At 53.6% G+C, this 19,753-nt stretch overlaps 11 protein-coding genes across 11 annotated transcripts; 6 read left to right on the top strand and 5 right to left on the bottom strand.

Moving 5' to 3' along the window:
• Window positions 1–211: 211 nt before the first annotated feature.
• BZA05DRAFT_424965 (WD40-repeat-containing domain protein) lies at window positions 212–2,267 on the bottom strand (the record flags this gene model as incomplete). Its single annotated transcript, XM_051485937.1, has 7 exons — window positions 212–360; window positions 412–883; window positions 954–1,079; window positions 1,135–1,412; window positions 1,476–1,573; window positions 1,636–1,772; window positions 1,839–2,267. The coding sequence occupies 7 exons, from the start codon at window positions 2,265–2,267 to the stop codon at window positions 212–214; spliced, it is 1,689 nt and encodes a 562-aa protein (XP_051340698.1).
• A 1,616-nt stretch (window positions 2,268–3,883) lies between these two features.
• On the bottom strand, window positions 3,884–6,281 carry BZA05DRAFT_371362 (uncharacterized protein). The gene is made up of 5 exons (XM_051481675.1): window positions 5,847–6,281; window positions 5,585–5,790; window positions 5,418–5,528; window positions 4,994–5,361; window positions 3,884–4,941 (listed from the first exon to the last, which is right to left on the bottom strand). Exons 1-5 carry the CDS (start codon window positions 5,996–5,998, stop codon window positions 4,129–4,131), a joined length of 1,650 nt encoding a protein of 549 aa, XP_051340697.1. The 5' UTR covers window positions 5,999–6,281; the 3' UTR covers window positions 3,884–4,128.
• A 281-nt stretch (window positions 6,282–6,562) lies between these two features.
• BZA05DRAFT_443712 (uncharacterized protein) lies at window positions 6,563–7,547 on the top strand (the record flags this gene model as incomplete). Its single annotated transcript, XM_051486864.1, has 3 exons — window positions 6,563–6,780; window positions 6,836–7,443; window positions 7,504–7,547. 3 exons carry the CDS (start codon window positions 6,563–6,565, stop codon window positions 7,545–7,547), a joined length of 870 nt encoding a protein of 289 aa, XP_051340696.1.
• A 778-nt stretch (window positions 7,548–8,325) lies between these two features.
• On the bottom strand, window positions 8,326–9,535 carry BZA05DRAFT_335152 (uncharacterized protein; the record flags this gene model as incomplete). The annotated part of the gene is made up of 2 exons (XM_051480750.1): window positions 8,326–9,368; window positions 9,421–9,535. 2 exons carry the CDS (start codon window positions 9,533–9,535, stop codon window positions 8,326–8,328), a joined length of 1,158 nt encoding a protein of 385 aa, XP_051340695.1.
• Window positions 9,536–9,677: 142 nt separating this feature from the next.
• BZA05DRAFT_393476 (P-loop containing nucleoside triphosphate hydrolase protein) lies at window positions 9,678–10,886 on the bottom strand. The gene is made up of 3 exons (XM_051483219.1): window positions 10,697–10,886; window positions 10,268–10,634; window positions 9,678–10,214 (listed from the first exon to the last, which is right to left on the bottom strand). Exons 1-3 carry the CDS (start codon window positions 10,727–10,729, stop codon window positions 9,793–9,795), a joined length of 822 nt encoding a protein of 273 aa, XP_051340694.1. The 5' UTR covers window positions 10,730–10,886; the 3' UTR covers window positions 9,678–9,792.
• Window positions 10,887–11,029: 143 nt separating this feature from the next.
• BZA05DRAFT_429542 (glycosyl hydrolases family 31-domain-containing protein) lies at window positions 11,030–14,341 on the top strand. The gene is made up of 3 exons (XM_051486134.1): window positions 11,030–11,944; window positions 11,997–13,786; window positions 13,838–14,341. The coding sequence occupies exons 1-3, from the start codon at window positions 11,257–11,259 to the stop codon at window positions 14,195–14,197; spliced, it is 2,838 nt and encodes a 945-aa protein (XP_051340693.1). The 5' UTR covers window positions 11,030–11,256; the 3' UTR covers window positions 14,198–14,341.
• Window position 14,342: 1 nt separating this feature from the next.
• Window positions 14,343–14,959, bottom strand: BZA05DRAFT_393473 (NADH2 dehydrogenase 14K chain). Its single transcript, XM_051483218.1, has 2 exons — window positions 14,779–14,959; window positions 14,343–14,716 (listed from the first exon to the last, which is right to left on the bottom strand). Exons 1-2 carry the CDS (start codon window positions 14,804–14,806, stop codon window positions 14,466–14,468), a joined length of 279 nt encoding a protein of 92 aa, XP_051340692.1. The 5' UTR covers window positions 14,807–14,959; the 3' UTR covers window positions 14,343–14,465.
• A 204-nt stretch (window positions 14,960–15,163) lies between these two features.
• BZA05DRAFT_335561 (tRNA-guanine(15) transglycosylase-like protein) lies at window positions 15,164–16,479 on the top strand (the record flags this gene model as incomplete). Its single annotated transcript, XM_051480772.1, has 2 exons — window positions 15,164–15,371; window positions 15,440–16,479. 2 exons carry the CDS (start codon window positions 15,164–15,166, stop codon window positions 16,477–16,479), a joined length of 1,248 nt encoding a protein of 415 aa, XP_051340691.1.
• A 174-nt stretch (window positions 16,480–16,653) lies between these two features.
• Window positions 16,654–17,376, top strand: BZA05DRAFT_259788 (uncharacterized protein). The gene is made up of 2 exons (XM_051480116.1): window positions 16,654–17,298; window positions 17,359–17,376. Exon 1 carries the CDS (start codon window positions 16,828–16,830, stop codon window positions 17,206–17,208), a length of 381 nt encoding a protein of 126 aa, XP_051340690.1. The 5' UTR covers window positions 16,654–16,827; the 3' UTR covers window positions 17,209–17,298; window positions 17,359–17,376.
• On the top strand, window positions 17,377–19,035 carry BZA05DRAFT_259784 (cytidine deaminase-like protein). The gene is made up of 3 exons (XM_051480115.1): window positions 17,377–17,647; window positions 17,725–18,955; window positions 19,006–19,035. The coding sequence occupies exons 1-2, from the start codon at window positions 17,485–17,487 to the stop codon at window positions 18,804–18,806; spliced, it is 1,245 nt and encodes a 414-aa protein (XP_051340689.1). The 5' UTR covers window positions 17,377–17,484; the 3' UTR covers window positions 18,807–18,955; window positions 19,006–19,035.
• Window positions 18,993–19,588, top strand: BZA05DRAFT_259803 (uncharacterized protein). Its single transcript, XM_051480117.1, has one exon. The coding sequence runs from the start codon at window positions 19,214–19,216 to the stop codon at window positions 19,514–19,516; it is 303 nt and encodes a 100-aa protein (XP_051340688.1). The 5' UTR covers window positions 18,993–19,213; the 3' UTR covers window positions 19,517–19,588.
• Window positions 19,589–19,753: the final 165 nt, after the last annotated feature.

The following is a 19,753-nucleotide window of genomic DNA, read 5'->3' as shown; positions in this document are numbered from 1 at the left end:
GCATTTAAGGAAAGGAAAAAACCAACGGCAAATGCAGGATGGAAACGAGACTATGTACGGTGAAGGCGATAGTCCGACATGGCGAGTAGTTCACTACGCCCACGTGTCGATAATATTCTTCATCTTTCCTTTGGTCTGTGGTCGTGCTGCTCGTGACCATCTAGATTGGCTCGTCAGTAAAAGGGACAACTCGGAGATAAGACGGCAAATCTTACATCCGTATCGTCCGGTCATCTCCCGCGGAGGCAAACATCTGGGCATTGGACGGATTCCATGCAACACAGTTGACTGTGCCAGTGTGACCCGCCAACTTCTCCACCAGCTGGCCGTTCTGCTTATGCCACACGTAGATATTGGAGTCTGTCCGCATCAGTACCGATCCTCATACGACGGGCATTCGATCAAACTAACCTTCGCTGCCCGAGAGCACAAAATTCTCATTGGCGCCGCCTAGACAGCCTCGAATGACCCATTGATCCTGCACCTGTCCGCTATATCTCTGTATCACCCTGCCATTCTCCAGATCCACCAGTATGACCTCTCGTGCGGCCGTATTCACAATGGCATATCGTGAGTCCTTTGTCGTCTCGAGCCCAGTGAGCCGACTCCCTAAACTGTAGCTACGCTGATTCTTCCAATTGTGGAAGTCGTACACGTGTAGCTGGTCATTGATACACACTGTAACAATCTTCGAACCATCGGCGGTGATCTCAAGGTCGTAGGTTCGTGGCGCGGATGCTCGGTAGAGTCTCTCTCCTTGGGCATCCCATGAGATCATGTACTCGTCCATGCCCCCCGTGATGAATGTTTGGCCATCAGGCGCCCATGTTACCGAAGAGACGGGTTCTGTGAATTCCGACATGGTTTTGATGCAGATTCCTTCCTAAACACCAGACCACTGATCAACACATGTTCCGCATTTCGGGGATTTTAATCAGAGTTCAATATCATACCGTTATGTCCCACAGCCTTGCAGTCTTGTCTCGAGAACAACTGACCAGTCGAGTGTCGGCTGGCGACCATTCTACGTATGTCACGTCCTTGGTGTGTCCCTCCAAAACGCACAGCGGCATAAAGCTCTGCAGACCGGTCAGAACCATCCCAGCAACACCCTTTTCAACTGACTATTCATACCTTGACGTCCCAGATGATGATAGTCTTATCTTTGCTTGCCGAAGCCATTTTTGTTCCATCATGCGAAAATTTGACACAGTAAACTTCGTCCGTGTGATCGGAAAGTGTTTGTATCGTCAGTAACGGAAATTGATTCCGGTCGCAGGTGTGATCTGAGTATAGCGACGGCGGGTTCGACGTGTTGTGGTACAAGCAGTTTGCTATCTGCGTTTTCTTGACCTGCTGCAATAATGATGCCAATCGGTGTTCAGGAATCATTATTGCCGGCGATATAAACTCTGCACGATCGTTAGAAACCAGTTATACAAGCGACCCTTTGGTGCAGCAGTAGATCGACGGACTTGACAGTTCGGATAAGAGGTGTTGACGTGATATCCCAAGAGCACCGTCCCAGTTCGCTTGTTGTTTGACATCGTCGGCTGTTAAGCACATCATTAAACTGAAGGTTTTCACTGTCAGCCCACCGATACAAGACGCGAACCAGCCACCGGAGACTCGTACCTCGACAGGAAGTGCACCCTCTCGCTACTGTGGCCGAGTGGTGTGAGTTCGGTGCGTAATACATATAACGCATTCGAGACATCTCTCATCTCCAAGAGCTCCAGAAACTTTTGCTGTCGAAGGTAGAACAGTAGGGCCTTCGCAAAAGATTAGCTATCTGGTATTGTTTCGTCCGTCCCACCCGTCTAACGCGTGAAGCTCACATTGGTGTCAGCATCCTGGTGGATCTCCATCCCTTCCAGCAGCTTTTCCGCGTTGTTCCAGTCTCCTTTGAGCACAGCATGGCGGAAGCTCGATACGTACGGACTTTCCAGCGTGTACTCGCTCTCGTCTTCTAGCGTGATCGCTGCCTTAGCGTAGCCTAGATCCCCCAACGCCTGAATCAAAATTCTGGTGACCTCCTCCCGGTCGTGTCCAAAGTAGTCGCTCCGCATCGGAGCCGCCCTACACGCCATCCCCGCGCTGTCCAGCTTTCCCGCCATCCCATTCCTCACAGCAGAGCCATTGCTGTGGATCTCCGATGCAGCCGGCTTGAGTGCTCCATTGCTGCCGACGAGTCCATTGTTACTGGCAACTCCGGGCGCATTTGACGACTGAGAGTTGGAAGTTACTCCATTGTTCTCAAGTCTCATGTTGGAGGAGGAAGTGGGATTAGGCGTTGCGAAAGCTGGCGTGGCGGGAGATGGTCCTCCTGCACTATAAGCGGAGGTCCGTCTGCGTTTATACCTGTTGTTTCCCGGAGATTCTGAGGAGGATTGGGATGGGGTGGCGATGGTGGGGTTCGCGGAGGAGCCTCGGGATCTGTGTAGCAGCAAAGGTGGCGTCGGCGGAGATTCAATCTCGTTTTCACTGGAGGACGAGATGTCGGCGTGAGGTCGTCTGGTTGCCAGGACGATGTTTGGGGGAGGGGAGGGCGGCCTGTGGCGGGATGTCGGCAACGCTACTGCTTTTGAACCTCGCTCACCTCTAGACCGTGTTTAGTCGAGAGGTGGGAGCACAGCTATGACGACCGCTAGAACCGTGTGATCTAAAAAGTCGGGAAGAAGCCAGACGTAAAGGTCGGTCGGGGTTGCTTGAGGCGTGAGGACTTGGGGAGTTTGCACGAGCTTTGACCGGGGACAGCGGTCGCGAGTAGAGAGCTAAAGTGAGTAGCTAGATGGAGCACTTTGTAAGTTCCAGGCCCGTTCAAAGGCCAGCCTGGTGTTCCAACTTTGTTCTGGGGCTTTGATCGAAGTCAAAAGCGAAGCTTAGGAGATAGTGGATAGTCTCGACAGGTTGGGGCGTCCGCGTTTGTGAGCAAGATTGCAGTTCGGGCGGGCGGGTGTGCCGTTTCGGGGAGCGAATGAAATCTCTAGACAAAGCGGTAAAGGGCCAGGAGAATCGGGGATCGGTAAGACAGAGGGAAGACGAGTAAGGTGGGTTTTCTTTAGGAGGGGGGGTTTGTCGAGGAGAGTAGTTGAAAGCGTCCAACGCACCCTACTTATCGACGTGGTAAAGGCAGCTAAGAGAGAGAGCGAGTCCCAGAACCAGAAACGCTATCAACGGAGAGAGCCGCAACAATTGGGTGGGGAAAGCGGCCAAACAATCAGCTCTCGTCCACAACGGCCTAGATAGGTCGGAACGCGACGAAAAGCGGGGTGTCAATCGTGATGAGGCGGGGAAAGTGGAAAAGCGGTCAGGAGCTCGATTTGTGTTTTTTGACCGCGTGTTTGAGGCTGGGAGCGGCTTGGTTAGGATAGCTTGGAGGGTTGAATAGGCACTCAGGTTAATCCATTCATTTGGTCAGCCAGCCACTGCCCGTATGGCCGGAGCTGAGATTAAAGATTTGTTTTACTCGGAACCGACGCTGGGAGCGGGATACCTGAATGGGATATGATGCTTTCTTCTGCCATGGCCGTGATTTTGATTTTATTCTACATCCAGACCATGGGATCCGTAGAGTGCTTCACACATGTCACCTGCAGAAAGCTTCTGGATAATAGAGTGAGTACCTACCCGAATGATGGCTACCGTGACCTCTGCGTTTCCCAGCAGGGGATTTCGACTTGGTACTTGGGACACAAACATAGAGTAAGAGGGAGCTGCTACTGCTTCTTCTGCTGAGCTTGGAGCTTGGAGCCGAATGCCTGCTCACGCAGATGATAAATGCTCCAGCGCTTAGAGGTCCAGTCAGCAGCTCAGACAGCTGCGAATGACTGATCGAATGCATGGGCAGATTCACGGCAGCCCTGAGCCCTTGGCCCTGAATCCAGGATTTAGGCAGGTACATGAATTGTTTATAACAGCTCACGATCAAAGCCTGGGAGGCAAACTTCAAGTATTTATCCGTGCAGTCATTTTGGCATGTAGTACCCAGCATCGAGCCACTTATCGAGAACGTAAAAAGAAAGATGACATCTGTCTAACACAAAAAATGTAGCCACTAGGATATACTGGCTACCACGAATTCGTTAATGAAATGTCGATCCTCAAACAAACAAACAAGCTAACCGCCTATGCATAACTCAACACACCTTCCGGCTCCCATTTACCAACAAAGCCCAAAGCTGCTTCCCTCGCACCAGCCACGGGCAGCCCGGACACAATCACCTCTCCCTTGGGGCCTTCGGGGCCGTCAGCCGTGTAGCCTTGGGCATCCTTCAGCTTGATCTCGAGTCCGGGCGTGACGGGTCCAAAATGCGCGCAGAATCTCTCGATTTGTTTGCTCCTGTTGGGCAACCGTAGGGGATATTGAACGCGGTAGTCGTAGACGTTGCACTGTGCCACGGGGCCAGCTACCCTGTGGTGCTTGAGACCGTACACAACCTTCGATTTGAAGAACACCCGAAGATCGGAAAGATCCATGGAATTGAGTGCTTGTGATGCAACATCGCCTCCGCCCTCGGCAACAAAGACCAGGCGAAGGTTTCCGCCCACTTGAGGACGCTCGTAGTCATTGAGCCTGGTGAAAAAGGTACCCTGGGGGATCCGGCCTTGGTCTTTTAGCGTGCGTAGTTGGAACCAGTGAATCAAGTTGTGCCACATCTCCATCATGGTGCCTCGAGTTTTGCGTTGGATGGCCAATAGAGCCTCTGGTGAGACGCAGATAATGGTGGGCTTGACGGCCTTGCATGCTAGTTCGACGTTTGCGTGCTTTCCACCGATAGGGTTTAGAGCCACCAAGGATCCAGAAGACAAGGCGACATAGGTGTGAATGCGAGTGTACAGGTCCGAAAGCGTGTCGACGGGAAGGAAAACGTCTTCTGGCGAATACTTCTCTGCCTTAGGGAGGACAACGGATTGGGACGCGACGCCGGCAATGATATTCTAGCAACCATATCAGCGTTGGTGTCATGTCTAGAATGGACATCGAACTTACCCTGTGGCTGAACTCAACCATATCAATCTTTCCGGCAATCTTGGGACCAAAGATGATAACCGCAGGCGCGTCGAGATCGAGCTTAAGGTCATCAATGGGCACGGCAGCCTTAGCCACCACCTCGTCGTACTGAACACATTTGATTTCGCCCATGGGTCCGCCCCACCCAAGATGCTGAGACGCCTTCTCGACGACCAAGATAACTTGCTTAAGGCCAGTTCCCTTAAACTCCTCAAGTGGCAGTTGTCCACCCTGCGCGATCAAGACATCCGGCGAGGCGCGTTGCAAAAGTTCACTGATTTTCGGGGCATCCTTTGGCTGCGGTTCGAACGGAAGAATGACGAGGGGGATATTGTAGAACGCACAAGCTGACATGCCAGGTCAACACTGTGCTCAGACGAGACTGGGATATCCCATTACATACCAAAAGTAGCAACAAGATTCTCGGTGTCATTGGGAAGATGGACCGCGACCCTCTTCGCTCCGATTTGCGACAGGTATAAACCGAGTGAGTGTATTTCCTTCGTGAGATCATCTTGGGCCTGACGTTAGTTCTGAGACATTTAGCGGGGAGTAGCGCGGGGGGCTCACTGATGTCATGCTCCTCGATAGTGCTACCTTTGACCGACAGCAGTTTCCCATTGCCCTTCTCGATCGCAAGCTTCCAGATGTCGCGAATATCACCGCTACGCGTCGAGTACTTCTGCGCGCTTGGAAGTCCAAGACCCGAGACGAGAGGGTAGCCGAGAGGAGTGTGCAGAGAACGGTGGATGGCGGACTCCTTGGGGTTTCGGACACTGAACGAAGCAATTAGAACAATCTCCAATTAGAAAGAAGAGCGAAAGGTACGGACGGAGCGACCGTGGATTGACGGTAGAGTGCGTAAGGGTGGATATCTGGATCCTTCGCGAGCACGACGGGAAGCACGAGGATGCCAACGAGAAGGGCGATTAGAGTGTAGGAGACGACATTGAATTCGAGCGCGAGCTCAAATCCATCGATCATGATTGTGGAGTTTATTTTGTCGGTGGGGTTGTTGATTCTGCAAAGAGAAGAAAGCTGAGATCCCTCTTCTTCTATGGTGGTGAATCTGCTCGAAGTTGCGGTGGCCTCACCGCCTACCACCTTCTGCCACCTAGTGACCACCTTCTGCCACCTAGTGACCACCTTCTGCCACCTACCTCATCGCCTTTGCTAATCAAGAAGATCCCTAGGCAATTAACCGGCGTCTAAGGTCGCAGGCATTCGCCCGTTAAGCGGGATGTTGAGCGCAGTGCGGTGGGGGGGGGGCGGCTAGTGAGCACAGGCTAGTGAGCATCGGCAAAGAATAATGATAAGCATCGTTCTGGTCACGCTTCCAAGAGCCAAGACAAAGTCCGACAGGGTTCCCACCCAAACAAATTCCCTCCTTGTCACGAACCTCCCACACGACTCTACACCAACACACACTTCACACCTCAGCTCCATCCAGCTCACTTACTCCGTTTCCTCTCACAACACTTACTGCCACTACTACTTCTCGCTTTCTCACCTGCTGCCACACAGACACACTTCACCTCGCACAACATCATGGCTTTACGCGCTCCAACAACACCAACGACACCGAGATTCACTTCGGCGCCCTCCACGCCAATCACCCCCACTGGTACCTGGAGGCACCCAGAAATAGACAAGGTCACCAAAAGGATCGCCGAGAATACCTTTACCGATGCCAGCTTCATGGTGGTCACCTACAACATGGCTGCTTTCGTCGCTTCGTTTGTGGCTCCCAAATTCCTGCTCACCAAGTGCGCCTGTCTCCACAATGTGTATTGCTTTCAATCAGTAACTAACCCATTGTAGTGAGTCTGCGACCTCGTTGGCGTCCATCTTCCCCGCGATTGTGCTCACCTACGGCGCCTACGCTTTCTGGGGGTTGCGCCTCCTCTTTCTCTGGAACACCTACGCTATGCTCAAGAAGCTGCTGAAGCCAGCCGATGAGTTTACCGACATCTCGATGACGCCTGGACAACGTAAGCTGTTGGGCCTCAATCCCGATACGCCTCTCAGCGCCGCTGCCGCGTCTCCCGAAAAATTTGCGACGCCTCCTCGTTACTCCAAGACTCCTACCTCCCGCAATGCTACGCCAATTCCCACGAATACATCGCCGACGTTGACGCGCAAGGCGGCTCCGGGTAACTCGGGCTTTGGCAACTCCTCCTTGGGCAACTCCGCCTTGGGTAACTCCGCCTTGGGTAACTCCACCTTTGGCAACTCCAGCTTGGGAATGTCTGGAATTTCCTCATTCTCAATGGACTCGCCCAGCCCAAAGCCGATGGGCAGCCCCCTCCGTATGGGTGGACGCCCTGTGTGGGGATCTCCCAGGAATGCCAGCCCCAAGACTGTCGGTAACAGTAGTGTTACTCCCAGCAACCTATGGGCGTACGAGAAGAATGCTTTGAACAGGAAGAGTTAGTTGCCATCCATGACGTACTTTTGCTTTTAGGACGCCATACTGATTTACTGGACAGGCAACGAGATCCGGCTCTCTCCCAGCAAGCCCGCCCTCTTTTAACTGTGTACTACTTCGATACTGAGCGCGGCGTTGTTTCCCTGTTTCCCTTACACGTTCGGCTTGCTTTCGGATGGTGGTTTTTGCATACCATACATTAATCTCTCCACCAACACCTTCGATCTCGGCGGCATATGGCCTGACAAATGTTACCTGCAGGCCCGACTGCTGGCTCCTGGGACGGTTGATTAAAGGGACTTTTTTTTCTTTACTTTGCGTTAGTTTTTACAACATTGAACCCTTTATGCGATGACGTTTGCCGTTTTGTTTGCGTTGTTCTGTTCTGCTTCATTTGATTTGCACCAAGAGAGTGAATTGTCTGTCTGTCGGTCTGTCTTTTGGTATTTGGTGGAGATTTGGTGGGCGTAGGTGTGGTGGATGTACTCATACTACTGTAGACAAGATATTCCTGTATGATAGATTACTAGGCGTCTAATGCTTGGTAGTGTTGAACGATGAATACACTCCGGAGGTTTGTTTCCATTTTCTTGTTTCATATTGCACTCAGCCGTGTTAGATTTGGGAATTTATGTTCTCTCTCTCTCTCCGTTGCTGTCCTCTAGATGTGCGAGTACTTTGTCGAACGTACTAGTTTTGGTGAGTTACGTGCATCGATTTCATTAAGCTTTCTCTATGGGTTTTTGGGCGACTCTCAATTGACCGCGGTTCCATATACGAGTGTTCACTAATACCGGCACAGGGTCACATGAGCCGAACTTCTTCAGGTGATCTCGTGTGATTGCCCAAGGCTCATCTTCAAATTTCTACTTGGTCTACTGCCTTAAACCTTGGCTCTCGCTTTGTTGGTATCATTCCTCCCTCTGGCACACTCCCTGAGGAACGGGGCAACCTGCTTCCGACTCATAGCCAGATTCCCTTGCGTCCATGCCTTGCGCTCTGGCACCAAATCCAATTCTCCATCCCCCCACTTCCCTAAACTCAACCCCGCGTCATCTGCGCCGTTCTCAAACCGCTGCACACATTCCTTCCCCACATCACTCATTCCCCACAGCAGCAGCTCCCTGTGGAACTCATCGCCCTCCCCATCTGTAGTCATAACGCCCAGTACATCCAGTCCTTTCTCGCCGGCATAGGACTTGAGACAGTTCATGAACACAGTATTGTTCTCCTCGCGGGAGCACATCCATTTTAGGCCCATTACGACGCTCGCGATGCCGATCTTGCACACGTTCGCTTCAGCCCACTCCTTATAGTCCTTCCTGAGCAGATCCCTCAGCGGCAGGCTCCCGACATCCTTCTTCGCCTGCGACACGCCCTGATAAAATGCCTTCCTGTCCCAGTCCTTTGGCAGCATTCCCAGCAGCGTCTGCACCACCGCCTCATCGATCTCCGTAACCTTCTGCGTCATGTCGGTTGTATCGATGAGTACAGCTGCGAGGGCCAAGCGCGCGATCTGCGATTGTTCATCGGCTTTGCGGAGTTGGGATTGTGCGAGGAACGTGCGGATCACGAGCGAGGAGCAGGATCCGCACTTCTCGATCACCCGCGGTGACGCCGACGGGAAATGACCCTCGTCGTCATGGTGGTCGATTATTCCCACAACTTGTGAACCGGGCAGCGGGAGTGTCGGGACGTTGTGGTCGACGAGGTGCAGGTGGAGCGCCGAGGGAGGGACCGAGTGGAAGCTCGGAGTGTCGTCCGCACAGAGGATGTCGGAAGGAGACAGCGAGAGTTCGTGGAAGAGGTGCAGGAATTCGGGACGGAGGGAGAGGTCGGCGCGGGGGATGGCGAGAAAAGGAATGGGTTGCGGACGGGTAGGTGTGAGGTAGGCGTAGAGGAGGGAGGAAGCGAACGAGTCTAGGTCTGCATGGAAGGTTAGTGGGTATGCTGAAGGGTGGGGAGATGGCTGGCTAACCGGCGGATTCATTGCCAATTACGATTGGGAGGATGTTGGTGGTTTTGGTCGCTGCGACGAGGGTGGTGCGACTGGTATGGAGGAAGGACTGGAGAAAGTTTTGCGTAGGCGGCATGGCAGAGCGTGGTGGATGAAGGTTCGGAAGAGGGATGGATGACGTCGGTGGAGTATGGCGGGGATTGAAGCTTGTGCTACATCGAGCGGACTGAGCTGCACGCTCCCGATTGTACACATGCATGTACCTATTCACCAGATGATGCGCATATGGAAAAGGTATCTCTACTTCCCCACATAGTAAACATGACAATCCAAATTCCAAACACCGTACGCCCCAGCTCATGCCCGTCTAACATCAAGCCACCATCTTTGTAACTACGGGTTGACCTTCGCTACAAGCCCATCCGTGATTTCCTTGAATATCGGGCACAACTTTGACTTTCCATACTGCTCCACCAGCGGCGTCTTCCTCCCTTCTCCCGATGACTGACTTTCGATCATGAGGTTGAATGACGGGTCAATCGGCACGGCGCCAAAGAACTCCACCGAGAACTGCTCCGCCATAGTCTTTCCTCCTCCAGACGAAAACACGTTCGTGCACTCGCTGCAATGCGGGCATACGAATCCACTCATGTTCTCGACCACACCTAGGATTTCCAGACCGACTTTCTTGCAAAAATTGATCTCCTTGCGTACGTCCGCGGTGGCAACGGCTTGGGGCGTAGTGACGATAACAGCACCGTCGGGATTTACGGTGCGCATTTGCTCCGCTAGGGAAATGTGTTCATCGCTCGTGCCTTCCTACCTGTTAGTACCAGCTCCTCTTTCACTCTTTCTGGATGGAATATACCCGGCGGCGTATCAATCAGAAGATAGTCCAGCTCCCCCCAAATGACATCCGTCATAAACTGCCTAACCATGGCCGTCTTTTTGGGACCCCTCCAGACAACACTATCACCACGATCACGCAGTAGGAACCCCAGACTCATACAGCATATCGAGCCTTTCCCCTCCTCAGCCTTCCCGCCCACAGGAACCGGGACCCATCCGTGCGCTCCCTGCGTGACCTTTTCGCCCTCGACGTTGAACATCCGTGGGATGTTGGGACCCGTCAGGTCGACATCGAGAACTCCGACTTTATGGCCGGCACGTGCGAGGGAGAGAGCGAGTTGAACGGTTACTGAGGATTTTCCAACGCCGCCTTTGCCGGAGAGAACCTGAAAGGTGTGAGCCACTATACGTAGTATAACTCGGGGGCGAGTGAGTGGAGTGAACGCACCAGTATTACGTGCTTCACACTATCCATGGACATTTTGAAGAAGTCGGGTTTCGTTTCTCGTATATTGGTGTTTGAAGGAGTTTGATTATGGAGATTGAGGAGTGTCGCGAGTTTTACACAATCACATCATAGGTAAGAAATGGATGGCTTATCAATCTGGGAAAGAAGCAACAAAAGTGGCGGATGAACCCCACCTCCAGACACAGCATAGCTCAGCTCAGCTTCTCCGGGTAAGCAACCTTAACTCTGAAGTCAGCATCGGCCATCTGCAGGGGTTCTGATTTTTTGCGGTTAGCGGCGTACAGCATGGCGGCTAAGCCGAAAGCTATCGAGGGAACATTTGAACACCTTGCTGCAAGAGAGAGCTATTCATTCAGGTACATTCTTCGGCCGGCCAAACACCACGGCTGAACTTCTTTTTGATATCCCAATTCTACCGACGAACTCGAGCTTCCCCAACTCCGAAGCAGCCCGATTACCATTACCTCAGTTGTCTCGGCCCTCTCAACTTCTTATCGTCTCAGGAAACCCTGAAAAGCCTGGGACATTCTACAGCTCCGATGCGGCGGCAGGCCACCCTTCTAGTGCTGCTACTCTCGGTCCTCGAACTCACGACCGCAGTTAAGCATGGCGACTTCAAGACGTGTTTACAATCAGGATTCTGCCAGAGAAACCGCGCTCTCGCAGACGAAGCGTCGGCCGCGGGCCCGTCGTGGGCATCGCCATACGAGCTCGAGGCGGATAGTGTCAAACTCGCAGATGGCGTGTTGACGGGAAAACTGTGGAAATCTGTGGGCGAGAAGGATGGTGGGAAGGTCGAATTGCCGCTTACTATCTCGTTCTTGGAAGACGGCGTTGCACGAGTCTCGGTCGATGAAGCGAAGCGTCAGAAAGGGGAGATTGAGCTGCGGGGTGGGAGTAAGGCGAGGAAAGAACGTTACAATGAGGCTGAGAAGTGGGTGCTGGTCGGCGGGAAGAATGTATTTGCCAAGGCCGAGCTCGATACGAAGGGAACGGAGAGTACGGTTACCTACGGTTTTGGCGATTTTCGGGCAATTATCGAGCATAAGCCGTTCAAGCTTACTTTCCTGAGGAACGGCGAACCTTATATTGTGCTCAATGGGCGTAACCTCATGAATGTTGAGCACTGGAGGCCCCAGAGGGAGAAGGTGGAAGGAGAGAATGGGGAGGACGACAGCACCTGGTGGGATGAGACCTTCGGTGGCAACACCGACTCTAAGCCCCGAGGTTGGTAACACGTTCCCGTTCGCTGTATCGCCGCGTATTGACCTATGTGCAGGTCCCGAGTCCGTCGGGTTGGATATTACCTTCCCTGGTTACGAGCACGTGTACGGCATTCCCGAGCACGCCTCTAGTCTTGCTCTCAAGGAGACCCGTGGCGGCGAAGGCAACTATGATGAACCATACCGGCTGTACAATGCAGACGTCTTCGAGTACGAGACCAATTCGCCGATGACCCTCTACGGATCCATTCCGTTCATGCAGGCGCAGAAGAAGGGCTCTACCGTCGGAGTATTCTGGCTCAACGCTGCCGAAACTTGGATCGATATCACCAAGAGCCACCCGAATCCCAAAGCCCTGTCTACCGAGAAACGCAGTACCCACACTCATTGGTTTTCCGAGGGTGGCCTTCTTGATGTGTTCGTTTTGCCAGGCCCAACTGCTGGATACTTGTACGAGCAGTACGGTGCACTCACCGGATACACTACTCTTCCACCTGTCTTCTCCCTTGCCTACCACCAGTGTAGATGGAATTATGTCTCGCAAGACGATGTTAAGGACGTGGATCGGAAGTTTGACAAGTTTGATATTCCCTATGATGTCATCTGGCTGGATATCGAATACACCGACGGCAAGAAGTACTTCACTTGGGATCCCTTGACCTTCAGCGACCCCGTTTCGATGCAGGACCAGTTGGCCAAGAGGGAACGAAAGCTTGTCGCCATCATCGATCCTCATATCAAGAATGAGAAGGGGTACGAGGTCAGCAAGCAGATGGACGAACAGGGATTGGCTGTAAAAGACAAGAACGGCGACAAATCCTACGATGGATGGTGTTGGCCTGGATCTTCCCACTGGATCGATGGCTTCAACCCGGCAGCTGTCAAGTGGTGGAAGAATCTTTTCAACCTCAAGGTGTTCCCTTATGCGACCAAGAACATGCACATCTGGAACGACATGAACGAGCCTTCCGTTTTCAACGGACCAGAAACCACCATGCCCAAGGACAACCTCCACCACGAGAACTGGGAGCACCGCGATGTCCACAATCTTTACGGACTGCGCTACCATAATGCTACCTATGAGGGAATGGTCGAGCGGGAGGGCAAGGGGAACGAGAAGAGACCTTTCGTCCTGACTCGCAGTTTCTTCGCCGGAAGCCAGAGGAGTGCTGCCATGTGGACCGGTGACAACTTGGCCGACTGGAGCCACCTTGCGCAAGCCTTCCCCATGATTCTGAACCAGGGTATCGCCGGCATGCCTTTCGCTGGAGCGGATGTTGGTGGCTTCTTCGGCAACCCCTCAAAGGAGCTGTTCACCAGGTGGTACCAGTCCGGGGCATTCTACCCATTCTTCCGTGGCCACGCCCACATCGACGCCAAGCGCAGGGAGCCCTACCTCATGGACGAGCCCTACCGCTCCATTGTCCGCTCGGCCATCCAGCTGAGGTACTCTCTTCTGCCGGTTTGGTACACTGCATTCCACCGTGCCAGTTTCGAAGGAATGCCAGTCGTCCGCCCCCACTTCGTCATGTTCCCTGATGACGAAGCTGGTTTCGCAATCGACGACCAGCTATTCCTCGGTGACTCGGGGCTTCTCGTAAAGCCCGTTGTCAATGAGGGTGCCCAGTCGGTTGACATTTACCTTCCCGACAATGAGCCGTACTATGATTACTTCAACCAAACCCTGTACCAGGGCAAAGGCTACAAGACTGTCCCTGCGCCGTTGGATACTATCCCGCTCTTGATGAGGGGTGGACACATCATCCCAAGGAAGGATAGGCACAGGCGGAGCTCTAGCCTGATGAAATTCGATCCTTACACGCTCGTGATCAACCTCAATCTCCAGGTAAGCTTGATTTGTTATGTATACCTAGAATCTTGCTAACAAGCTGAACAGGGTGTTGCCGGTGGTGTTCTCTACATCGATGACGGCGAGACGTTTGCGGACAGGGACGGTGCGTATATCCACCGCTCCTTCATCTTCAACGGGCAGTCTCTGGCATGCGGCAATCTCCACCTTGACCCATCCAAGGCTGCGGCTTTTGAGACCACCATGAAGGATGTCCGCGTAGAGAAGGTTATGATCGTTGGTGTCAGCGATGAATGGCTGGCAAAGAAGAATGTCACGGTCGAGGTGGATGGCAAGACTTGGGAGGCGGATGTCGCCGTCATCAAGGGCAAAGACGGGAAGGCCAATGTGGCGACCGTTAGAGATCCCAGGGCTCCCATCACCCAGGATTGGAGGATTGAGTTTTAGACGGGGCAGTGGCTCAGCGGGTTGTGTTGTTTGCGATGTAATTTTGATACCTGTGTTATTGTTTTGCCTGCACAGCAAGAGCGAAGGATACCAGATGATTGTGGAGAAGTCGCGAGTAGTTTGTAGACCTTGATATTTCGGAGCAAAATACGAGGTTCTGTCTGTCCTTTCTAGCCATTCATTCCCTACCGCCCTGTGCAATTGACGAAAGCCCGAAAAGCAAGAGCATATCATATGTAACCACCCCTCTTCCCAACAACAATCGCACTTAAAACGCAAGAACCTTATCGCCAGTCCCAGCCCCAGCCTCCGTCTCGTCCCGTCCAGCATGTCGTGCCCGCTTCGCCAGCAGCCTGGCCTTCCGGTCCTCGAGCAGCTTCTTCTGCCGATCCTCGACACCCTCAAGGTAGTAGCCGAATGCGCCGCCGATGCTGGCAAAGATCGGATAGCCGATTGCCGTGCTCTTGTGCACGAGCGGGCGCATCTCGATTCCGAGCTGCCACATGCGGACGGCGGCACCTGTTCGTAGGTTCGTTAGGCGGGGGTGTGGATGGACACAAGACTGGGGGGGAGGTATGTACCGAAGGCGGCCCAGCCAAGGATTGCCATTTTGGCGGGGTTTTCTGTGTTTGATGGTAGGTTGGGAGACGGGGGGACGCGGGGGACGGTGTGGTGATGCCGGCCGGAGCTTCGTGGATTGGTGGTGTATATAGTTGGCGGGCAAGACAGACGGGTGACGGGGATCGCGGACGTTCGACCAGATGCGCCGTTTACCCGGTCGTTAGTTAGTTAGTCGAGCTCTCACCTGCTGCGCTAAGCTAGTTAGTTAGCTAGTGCTGCTGCCCCGCGTTTCGAGTGATCCGCCACACGCCCTGCCCTGCCCGGAACGGAACGCTTCTGCAAAAATTGATGATGGAAGCAGAATCCTCCGCACCGCCGCCAGAATACGAGCTTGCCAATTCGGAGATGTTTTCGTTCCGCCTGCTTCCGAGTACAGCCACGGCCACGGCCACAGCCCACGGCGCGCGCCTGGGAAGACTGGTAGCGAGGAATGTGCAGATCGATACGCCGGCGTTTCTTGCGCCAACGTCGCGCGGCGTGGTGCCGCATCTTTCGCACGATAATTTGAGGGATCATACGGATATTAGGGGGGTTTATGCTGCGCTGGAGGATTGTGTGTTTCCTTCCTATTCCATAGCAATGTTTGGGTGGTCGGTCTGACGAGTGAGTGCCCGAGAGCAGTTATCGAGAAGGGCATTCCTGGATCTCCCGCGTTTCAGTTCCCCGGTCCGCTGCGCGCTTTCACGGGTCAGCCATCTTCCTCACTGTTGTTCCTGGCTGCAAGAAGATGTCCGCCGGTTCCGGCACCAGCTACGAATACCGACCACTCGATATCGATGCTCACATCCGTTGGCTTCCGCGAGCTGGAAGTCAACGATTACATCTCTTGCCTGTCACATCTCCAGCCAGATGCTGTAATTGGACTGGCAGACATACCTGCAAAGAAGGCGGGGAAGAACCGCATGCCGAAGATGGTAGACCGCACCGAGCTCTGGCTCGAGACCCTACTGCGCATAACAGAGGGTAGTAGGACACCGATATTTGCGCCGATTCTCCCGATCGAGATCGAGCAGCAGCGGCTTTATATTCAATCCATCGCCGAGGAGATGAGCACTCGTCTTGCTGGCCTAGCTTTCTACAACTCGACTCTCGTACCGGATATGCCCAGCGAGCTTGAGGGCTTGCCGAGATTTGCGATGGATGATCCGGCGACGCCGCATATCCTCTTACAGGCAATTGCAAGGGGCGTCGATTTATTCTCGCTTGTATTTCCGACCGAGGCCACGGATGCGGGTTTTTCGCTCGAGTTTGAGTTTCCCGGGAAGGTGGAAGGCGGCGAGGAGGGGAAGAGGAAGCCGCTGGCGAGAGATATGTGGGCTGGATCAGAGGAGATGAAGACGGATACAAAGCCGTTGGTAGAGGGGTGCAATTGCTATGCTTGCAGGCGGCATCATAGGGCGTACGTGTGTCATCTACTCGCGGCGAAGGAGATGACGGCGTGGGTGCTGTTGCAGCTTCATAATATCCACGTGACGGAATTGTTCTTCGATGCTGTCCGGAAGAGTATTGCAGATGGCACGTTCGAGGAGGATTGTCGGATGTTTGCTATGGCGTACGAGAACGAGATGCCGAAGCAGACGGGCGGTGGGCCGAGGCATGTTCTTCACGTTCCCATGCACGGCTGCGATGATCAGAGGAATGCTAATGGAAAAATAGATTAAGAGGATATCAGTTCAAGACTACCGCGGGGCCCAAGAAGAATCCAAAAGCATTTGGAAAGCTATTGGAAAAGCTGGGAGGAGACCGAAAGGAGCAGTATGAAGACGATGCACCGCCACCGGATGTTGATGCGGCTGATCTGGAGACGTCTGGGTTCGCCGAGAGACTTTGAGAATAGAGGGGTGGGGGTTGTCATGGCAGCTGGAGTTACAGCGTTGATTTGGGATAGCTTGGGTCGAACTGGAGTGTGGTTCGGACGAATCAATGTTTACTCTGCGGTGTTTGCTCTCCCTGAGACCTGTTTTCAGCATTGTGCATTGCTCTAACCCGGCAGGAGCCTCAAACGGGAAATGTGGTCGCCCGTCTTTTGCGATTGTGTCTGTTTCTGGTGGCTTGGGGTTGGGGGTTTGACCTCTTTCTTTCTATGTAAAATCATTGTGCCGAGTGAGTTGGCAGAAAAACCAGCTCCACACTCCACGCCGCACGCTCCACTCTTCCCGTTTCTTCTCTTTGACCTATCTTGCTCCCTTTCTTTGACCTTCTCCACTCCCGCGCCTTCGCACCTTCGCACCTTCACACTTTCTCACCGACCCCCTCCCTTACTTGAGGGGCCGCCTTTCTTCTTTCCTTTCTTTCACCCTCTACATCCACAAAACCACTCCTTTCCCCGTTCGCACCCATTTCTTACCCCAGTAGCACCAACAACTTCATCCGCCTTCGTGCAGAGCTGAGCAGAGTCGGCATTGAGCTTGAAGAGCAGTAGCAGCAACAACAAGCTGAATACCTCCTCATAGACTCAATCCTCTGCTTTCAGCCCGTCGGTAAGCATTAACTCCTACTGTTACCGCATGTCTCCAATAGCTCACCCTCGCCTTTTCTAGATTGACAATCATTCATTACAGCTTCTGTCGTCGTTGCACCCACTCTCATTCGCTAGCTCCCGTTGCACCCCACAGCCACAGCACTAACAGCCACCCCCACTGCTAGCCCCTACCCCCACCGTTGCAATGCCGTCCAGCACCGTCAAGCGCTACATCGAGCCAGCCCTGCCGCCGGGCTTTCCTCACAAAAAGACCAGAGCAGCCGCCCGCAAAATGCCTCCTTCGCCCCCGAGAGGAGTTCTGGTCGCTCTCAAGACGCGCGCCGAAATCCGCTCCGGCCTCCAGACGAGTGCGTTACACACGAATATTCCTCTGATGGTGCACATCGACAGTGTTTAGTACGAAGCTAACTCGTCGCAACGGCAGTCAATTGCTACATCCTCCCCATTCCCTCCAAGACGGCGAACGAAGTCCTTCTCGCCCTTCGCGAAATCATTCCGGGCAATGAGCTTCAGCACCTCCGCCGCCTCTCGAAGCCCGCCTACCTGCCCCCCAATGTGGCTGCAAATTTGCCGCCGCCGGGATTCCCGCCCGAGCAGTCGCTGCTCTACATCCTCATCTGCCAGACCGACAAGGCTTCTATCCAGCAGATCGTCGAAATCGTTGCGAAGACGTCGCCATTCCAGCGCAAGCACGGCCGTCCGATTACCCCGAAGCCTGTCGTTTCCGTGATCACGGTCCCCGCCAACTTGCCGACTTCTCCGGAGCAGTGCACTGATTGGAGCAAGAAGTACTGGCCTACCGTTTACAAGAGGGGAAATCCGTTCGGTCCCCATCCGGCCCTAGTCGAGAACACGGTTGTCAAGTTGACCCGCGCGGACGAGTACATGGCGTTGGCCCGCAAGGTTGCCCAGGAGGTTGGAGAGGCTGGAGTCGGTTACGCGTGCGGTGGTGTGGTCGTCGACCCGGAGACCGGTGATGTTATCGCCGCTGCCGGTGATGGCAGGCTCCGCAAGAGTGATATGGGCTGGTGCAACCCACTCTCTCATGCGGTGCAGAGACTCGTGGAAATGGTGGCCCAGAAGAGGCTGAAGAGGGGAGAGGTGGTGTCGCCAAACAACCCAATCACCGCCTTGACCGATACTGAGCGCGTCTATCTCAACACTGAGTCGATGGAAACTCTGGACGGACAGCGCCGCAACGGAGTTGAAAACGCAGCTGAGGTTGGAGGAACCCGCGACAACAGTAGCTACCTCTGCCACAACATGCACGTCTACCTCACGCACGAGCCCTGCGTCATGTGCGCCATGGCTCTGCTGCATAGCAGAATCGGCCTCGTGGTGTTCCAGCACAGGATGATCCATACCGGAGCGTTGGTGGCCAAGATCGACGAGGGACTCGGACTGGGCCTGTTCTGGCGCCCTGACATGAACTGGAAATACCTGGCCTGGCAGTGGATGGCTGTTGAGAAGATGACTAACGAGATTCCTGAACACATCTCTGCTTAGGGAGTTTGGGATACCGACGATGCTACGATATGGGTGTTTGGGTTCATTTTAAGTCATGGGGAGTTACTACTGTCGTGTACCTGTCCAAGATTCTTACTGCGCCGGATCACCCATTTACTTGTTTGTCGGTCTACACCCGACGGACGTAGGTGAGTGCTTCCTTCCTCGATCGAGTCGAACCGGACTAACGTGAGAACAGTTGTGGTTTTCCGAATGTTTCTGTATTTTTCGACCGACGGCAACAGTTGTTTGTTTTTTGCGTGCGCGTCATACCATCGGAGTTAATTGCTTAGGAAGGAGTTGTCGTCGTTGGTTGCATTGTGGTTCTTACCAAGATCCTGGCGTCGGCACTGGAGGTTCTCATTTTTCGGGAGTTGGAGAGGAAGAGACCGCCCTCTGATTGGTTGATGACGTCCGTGAGGACTGGTGGTTCGATGGCTTTTTTCCTGTCATGCTTTTTTTGTTCCTTCACCAGTAGTGTCGTTTTCTTTCTTTCTTCTGCTTCTTCTTTTTCTTCTTCTCGTTCGGTCCTCGGTCGAGAGAATTGTCCTTGTACAGTTCCCTCTGCCTTTCTCCCTTCTAGATGTCAGTGCGCAGAACGATGCAGTGGTGGTGGTTGTCGTTCGTATGTACCGGTTCCTGCCACCCGTGAATCATCATCCATCATTCGCCTAGCTATCATCCATAGGGCTGTGGACGTACCTGCATGATGATGGCGTGGCGCATAGCTGGCAATCGCAGAGAACACCGGCGTGTATGTCGAAATCGAAGAAATCCCCAGCATTGAGATTTGGTTGGTTGTTCTAACTTCACCATGCCTCAAATACATTTCCCGCCAGAGCTAGGGGCACGGACCACAGCTTGTTCGAGCTGCTCTCCACAATCGCATTGTATGCATGCCACGTCGACCTACCTTACCTACCTTACCTACCTACCTCTGTATCACC

This window comes from Tricharina praecox (genome assembly GCF_024521635.1).
Source record: "Tricharina praecox strain CBS 144465 chromosome Unknown BZA05scaffold_8, whole genome shotgun sequence".
Taxonomy (NCBI): Eukaryota; Fungi; Ascomycota; class Pezizomycetes; order Pezizales; family Pyronemataceae; genus Tricharina; species Tricharina praecox.
Note: the sequence above shows the minus strand (reverse complement) of the source record. Positions and strands in the feature narration are given on the sequence as shown.

Excerpts from the sequence above, each read along its gene's own strand:
- BZA05DRAFT_371362 (XM_051481675.1), bottom strand. The coding sequence starts at position 5,998 with ATGATCGATGGATTTGAGCTCGCGCTCGAATTCAATGTCGTCTCCTAC. Across the intron at positions 5,791-5,846 it reads CGTCAATCCACGGTCGCTCC|TGTCCGAAACCCCAAGGAGT; the intron begins GTCCGTACCTTT and ends TGCTTCGTTCAG. Across the intron at positions 5,362-5,417 it reads GAATCTTGTTGCTACTTTTG|CTTGTGCGTTCTACAATATC; the intron begins GTATGTAATGGG and ends CTGGCATGTCAG.
- BZA05DRAFT_393476 (XM_051483219.1), bottom strand. The coding sequence starts at position 10,729 with ATGTCCATGGATAGTGTGAAGCACGTAATACTG. Across the intron at positions 10,635-10,696 it reads GTGTGAAGCACGTAATACTG|GTTCTCTCCGGCAAAGGCGG; the intron begins GTGCGTTCACTC and ends CACACCTTTCAG. Across the intron at positions 10,215-10,267 it reads TCTGATTGATACGCCGCCGG|GCACGAGCGATGAACACATT; the intron begins GTATATTCCATC and ends ACAGGTAGGAAG.
- BZA05DRAFT_429542 (XM_051486134.1), top strand. The coding sequence starts at position 11,257 with ATGCGGCGGCAGGCCACCCTTCTAGTGCTGCTACTCTCGGTCCTCGAA. Across the intron at positions 11,945-11,996 it reads CACCGACTCTAAGCCCCGAG|GTCCCGAGTCCGTCGGGTTG; the intron begins GTTGGTAACACG and ends ACCTATGTGCAG. Across the intron at positions 13,787-13,837 it reads TGATCAACCTCAATCTCCAG|GGTGTTGCCGGTGGTGTTCT; the intron begins GTAAGCTTGATT and ends CAAGCTGAACAG.
- BZA05DRAFT_393473 (XM_051483218.1), bottom strand. The coding sequence starts at position 14,806 with ATGGCAATCCTTGGCTGGGCCGCCTTCG. Across the intron at positions 14,717-14,778 it reads CCTTGGCTGGGCCGCCTTCG|GTGCCGCCGTCCGCATGTGG; the intron begins GTACATACCTCC and ends ACCTACGAACAG.
- BZA05DRAFT_259788 (XM_051480116.1), top strand. The coding sequence starts at position 16,828 with ATGTGGTCGCCCGTCTTTTGCGATTGTGTCTGTTTCTGGTGGCTTGGG.
- BZA05DRAFT_259784 (XM_051480115.1), top strand. The coding sequence starts at position 17,485 with ATGCCGTCCAGCACCGTCAAGCGCTACATCGAGCCAGCCCTGCCGCCG. Across the intron at positions 17,648-17,724 it reads CCGCTCCGGCCTCCAGACGA|TCAATTGCTACATCCTCCCC; the intron begins GTGCGTTACACA and ends TCGCAACGGCAG.
- BZA05DRAFT_259803 (XM_051480117.1), top strand. The coding sequence starts at position 19,214 with ATGACGTCCGTGAGGACTGGTGGTTCGATGGCTTTTTTCCTGTCATGC.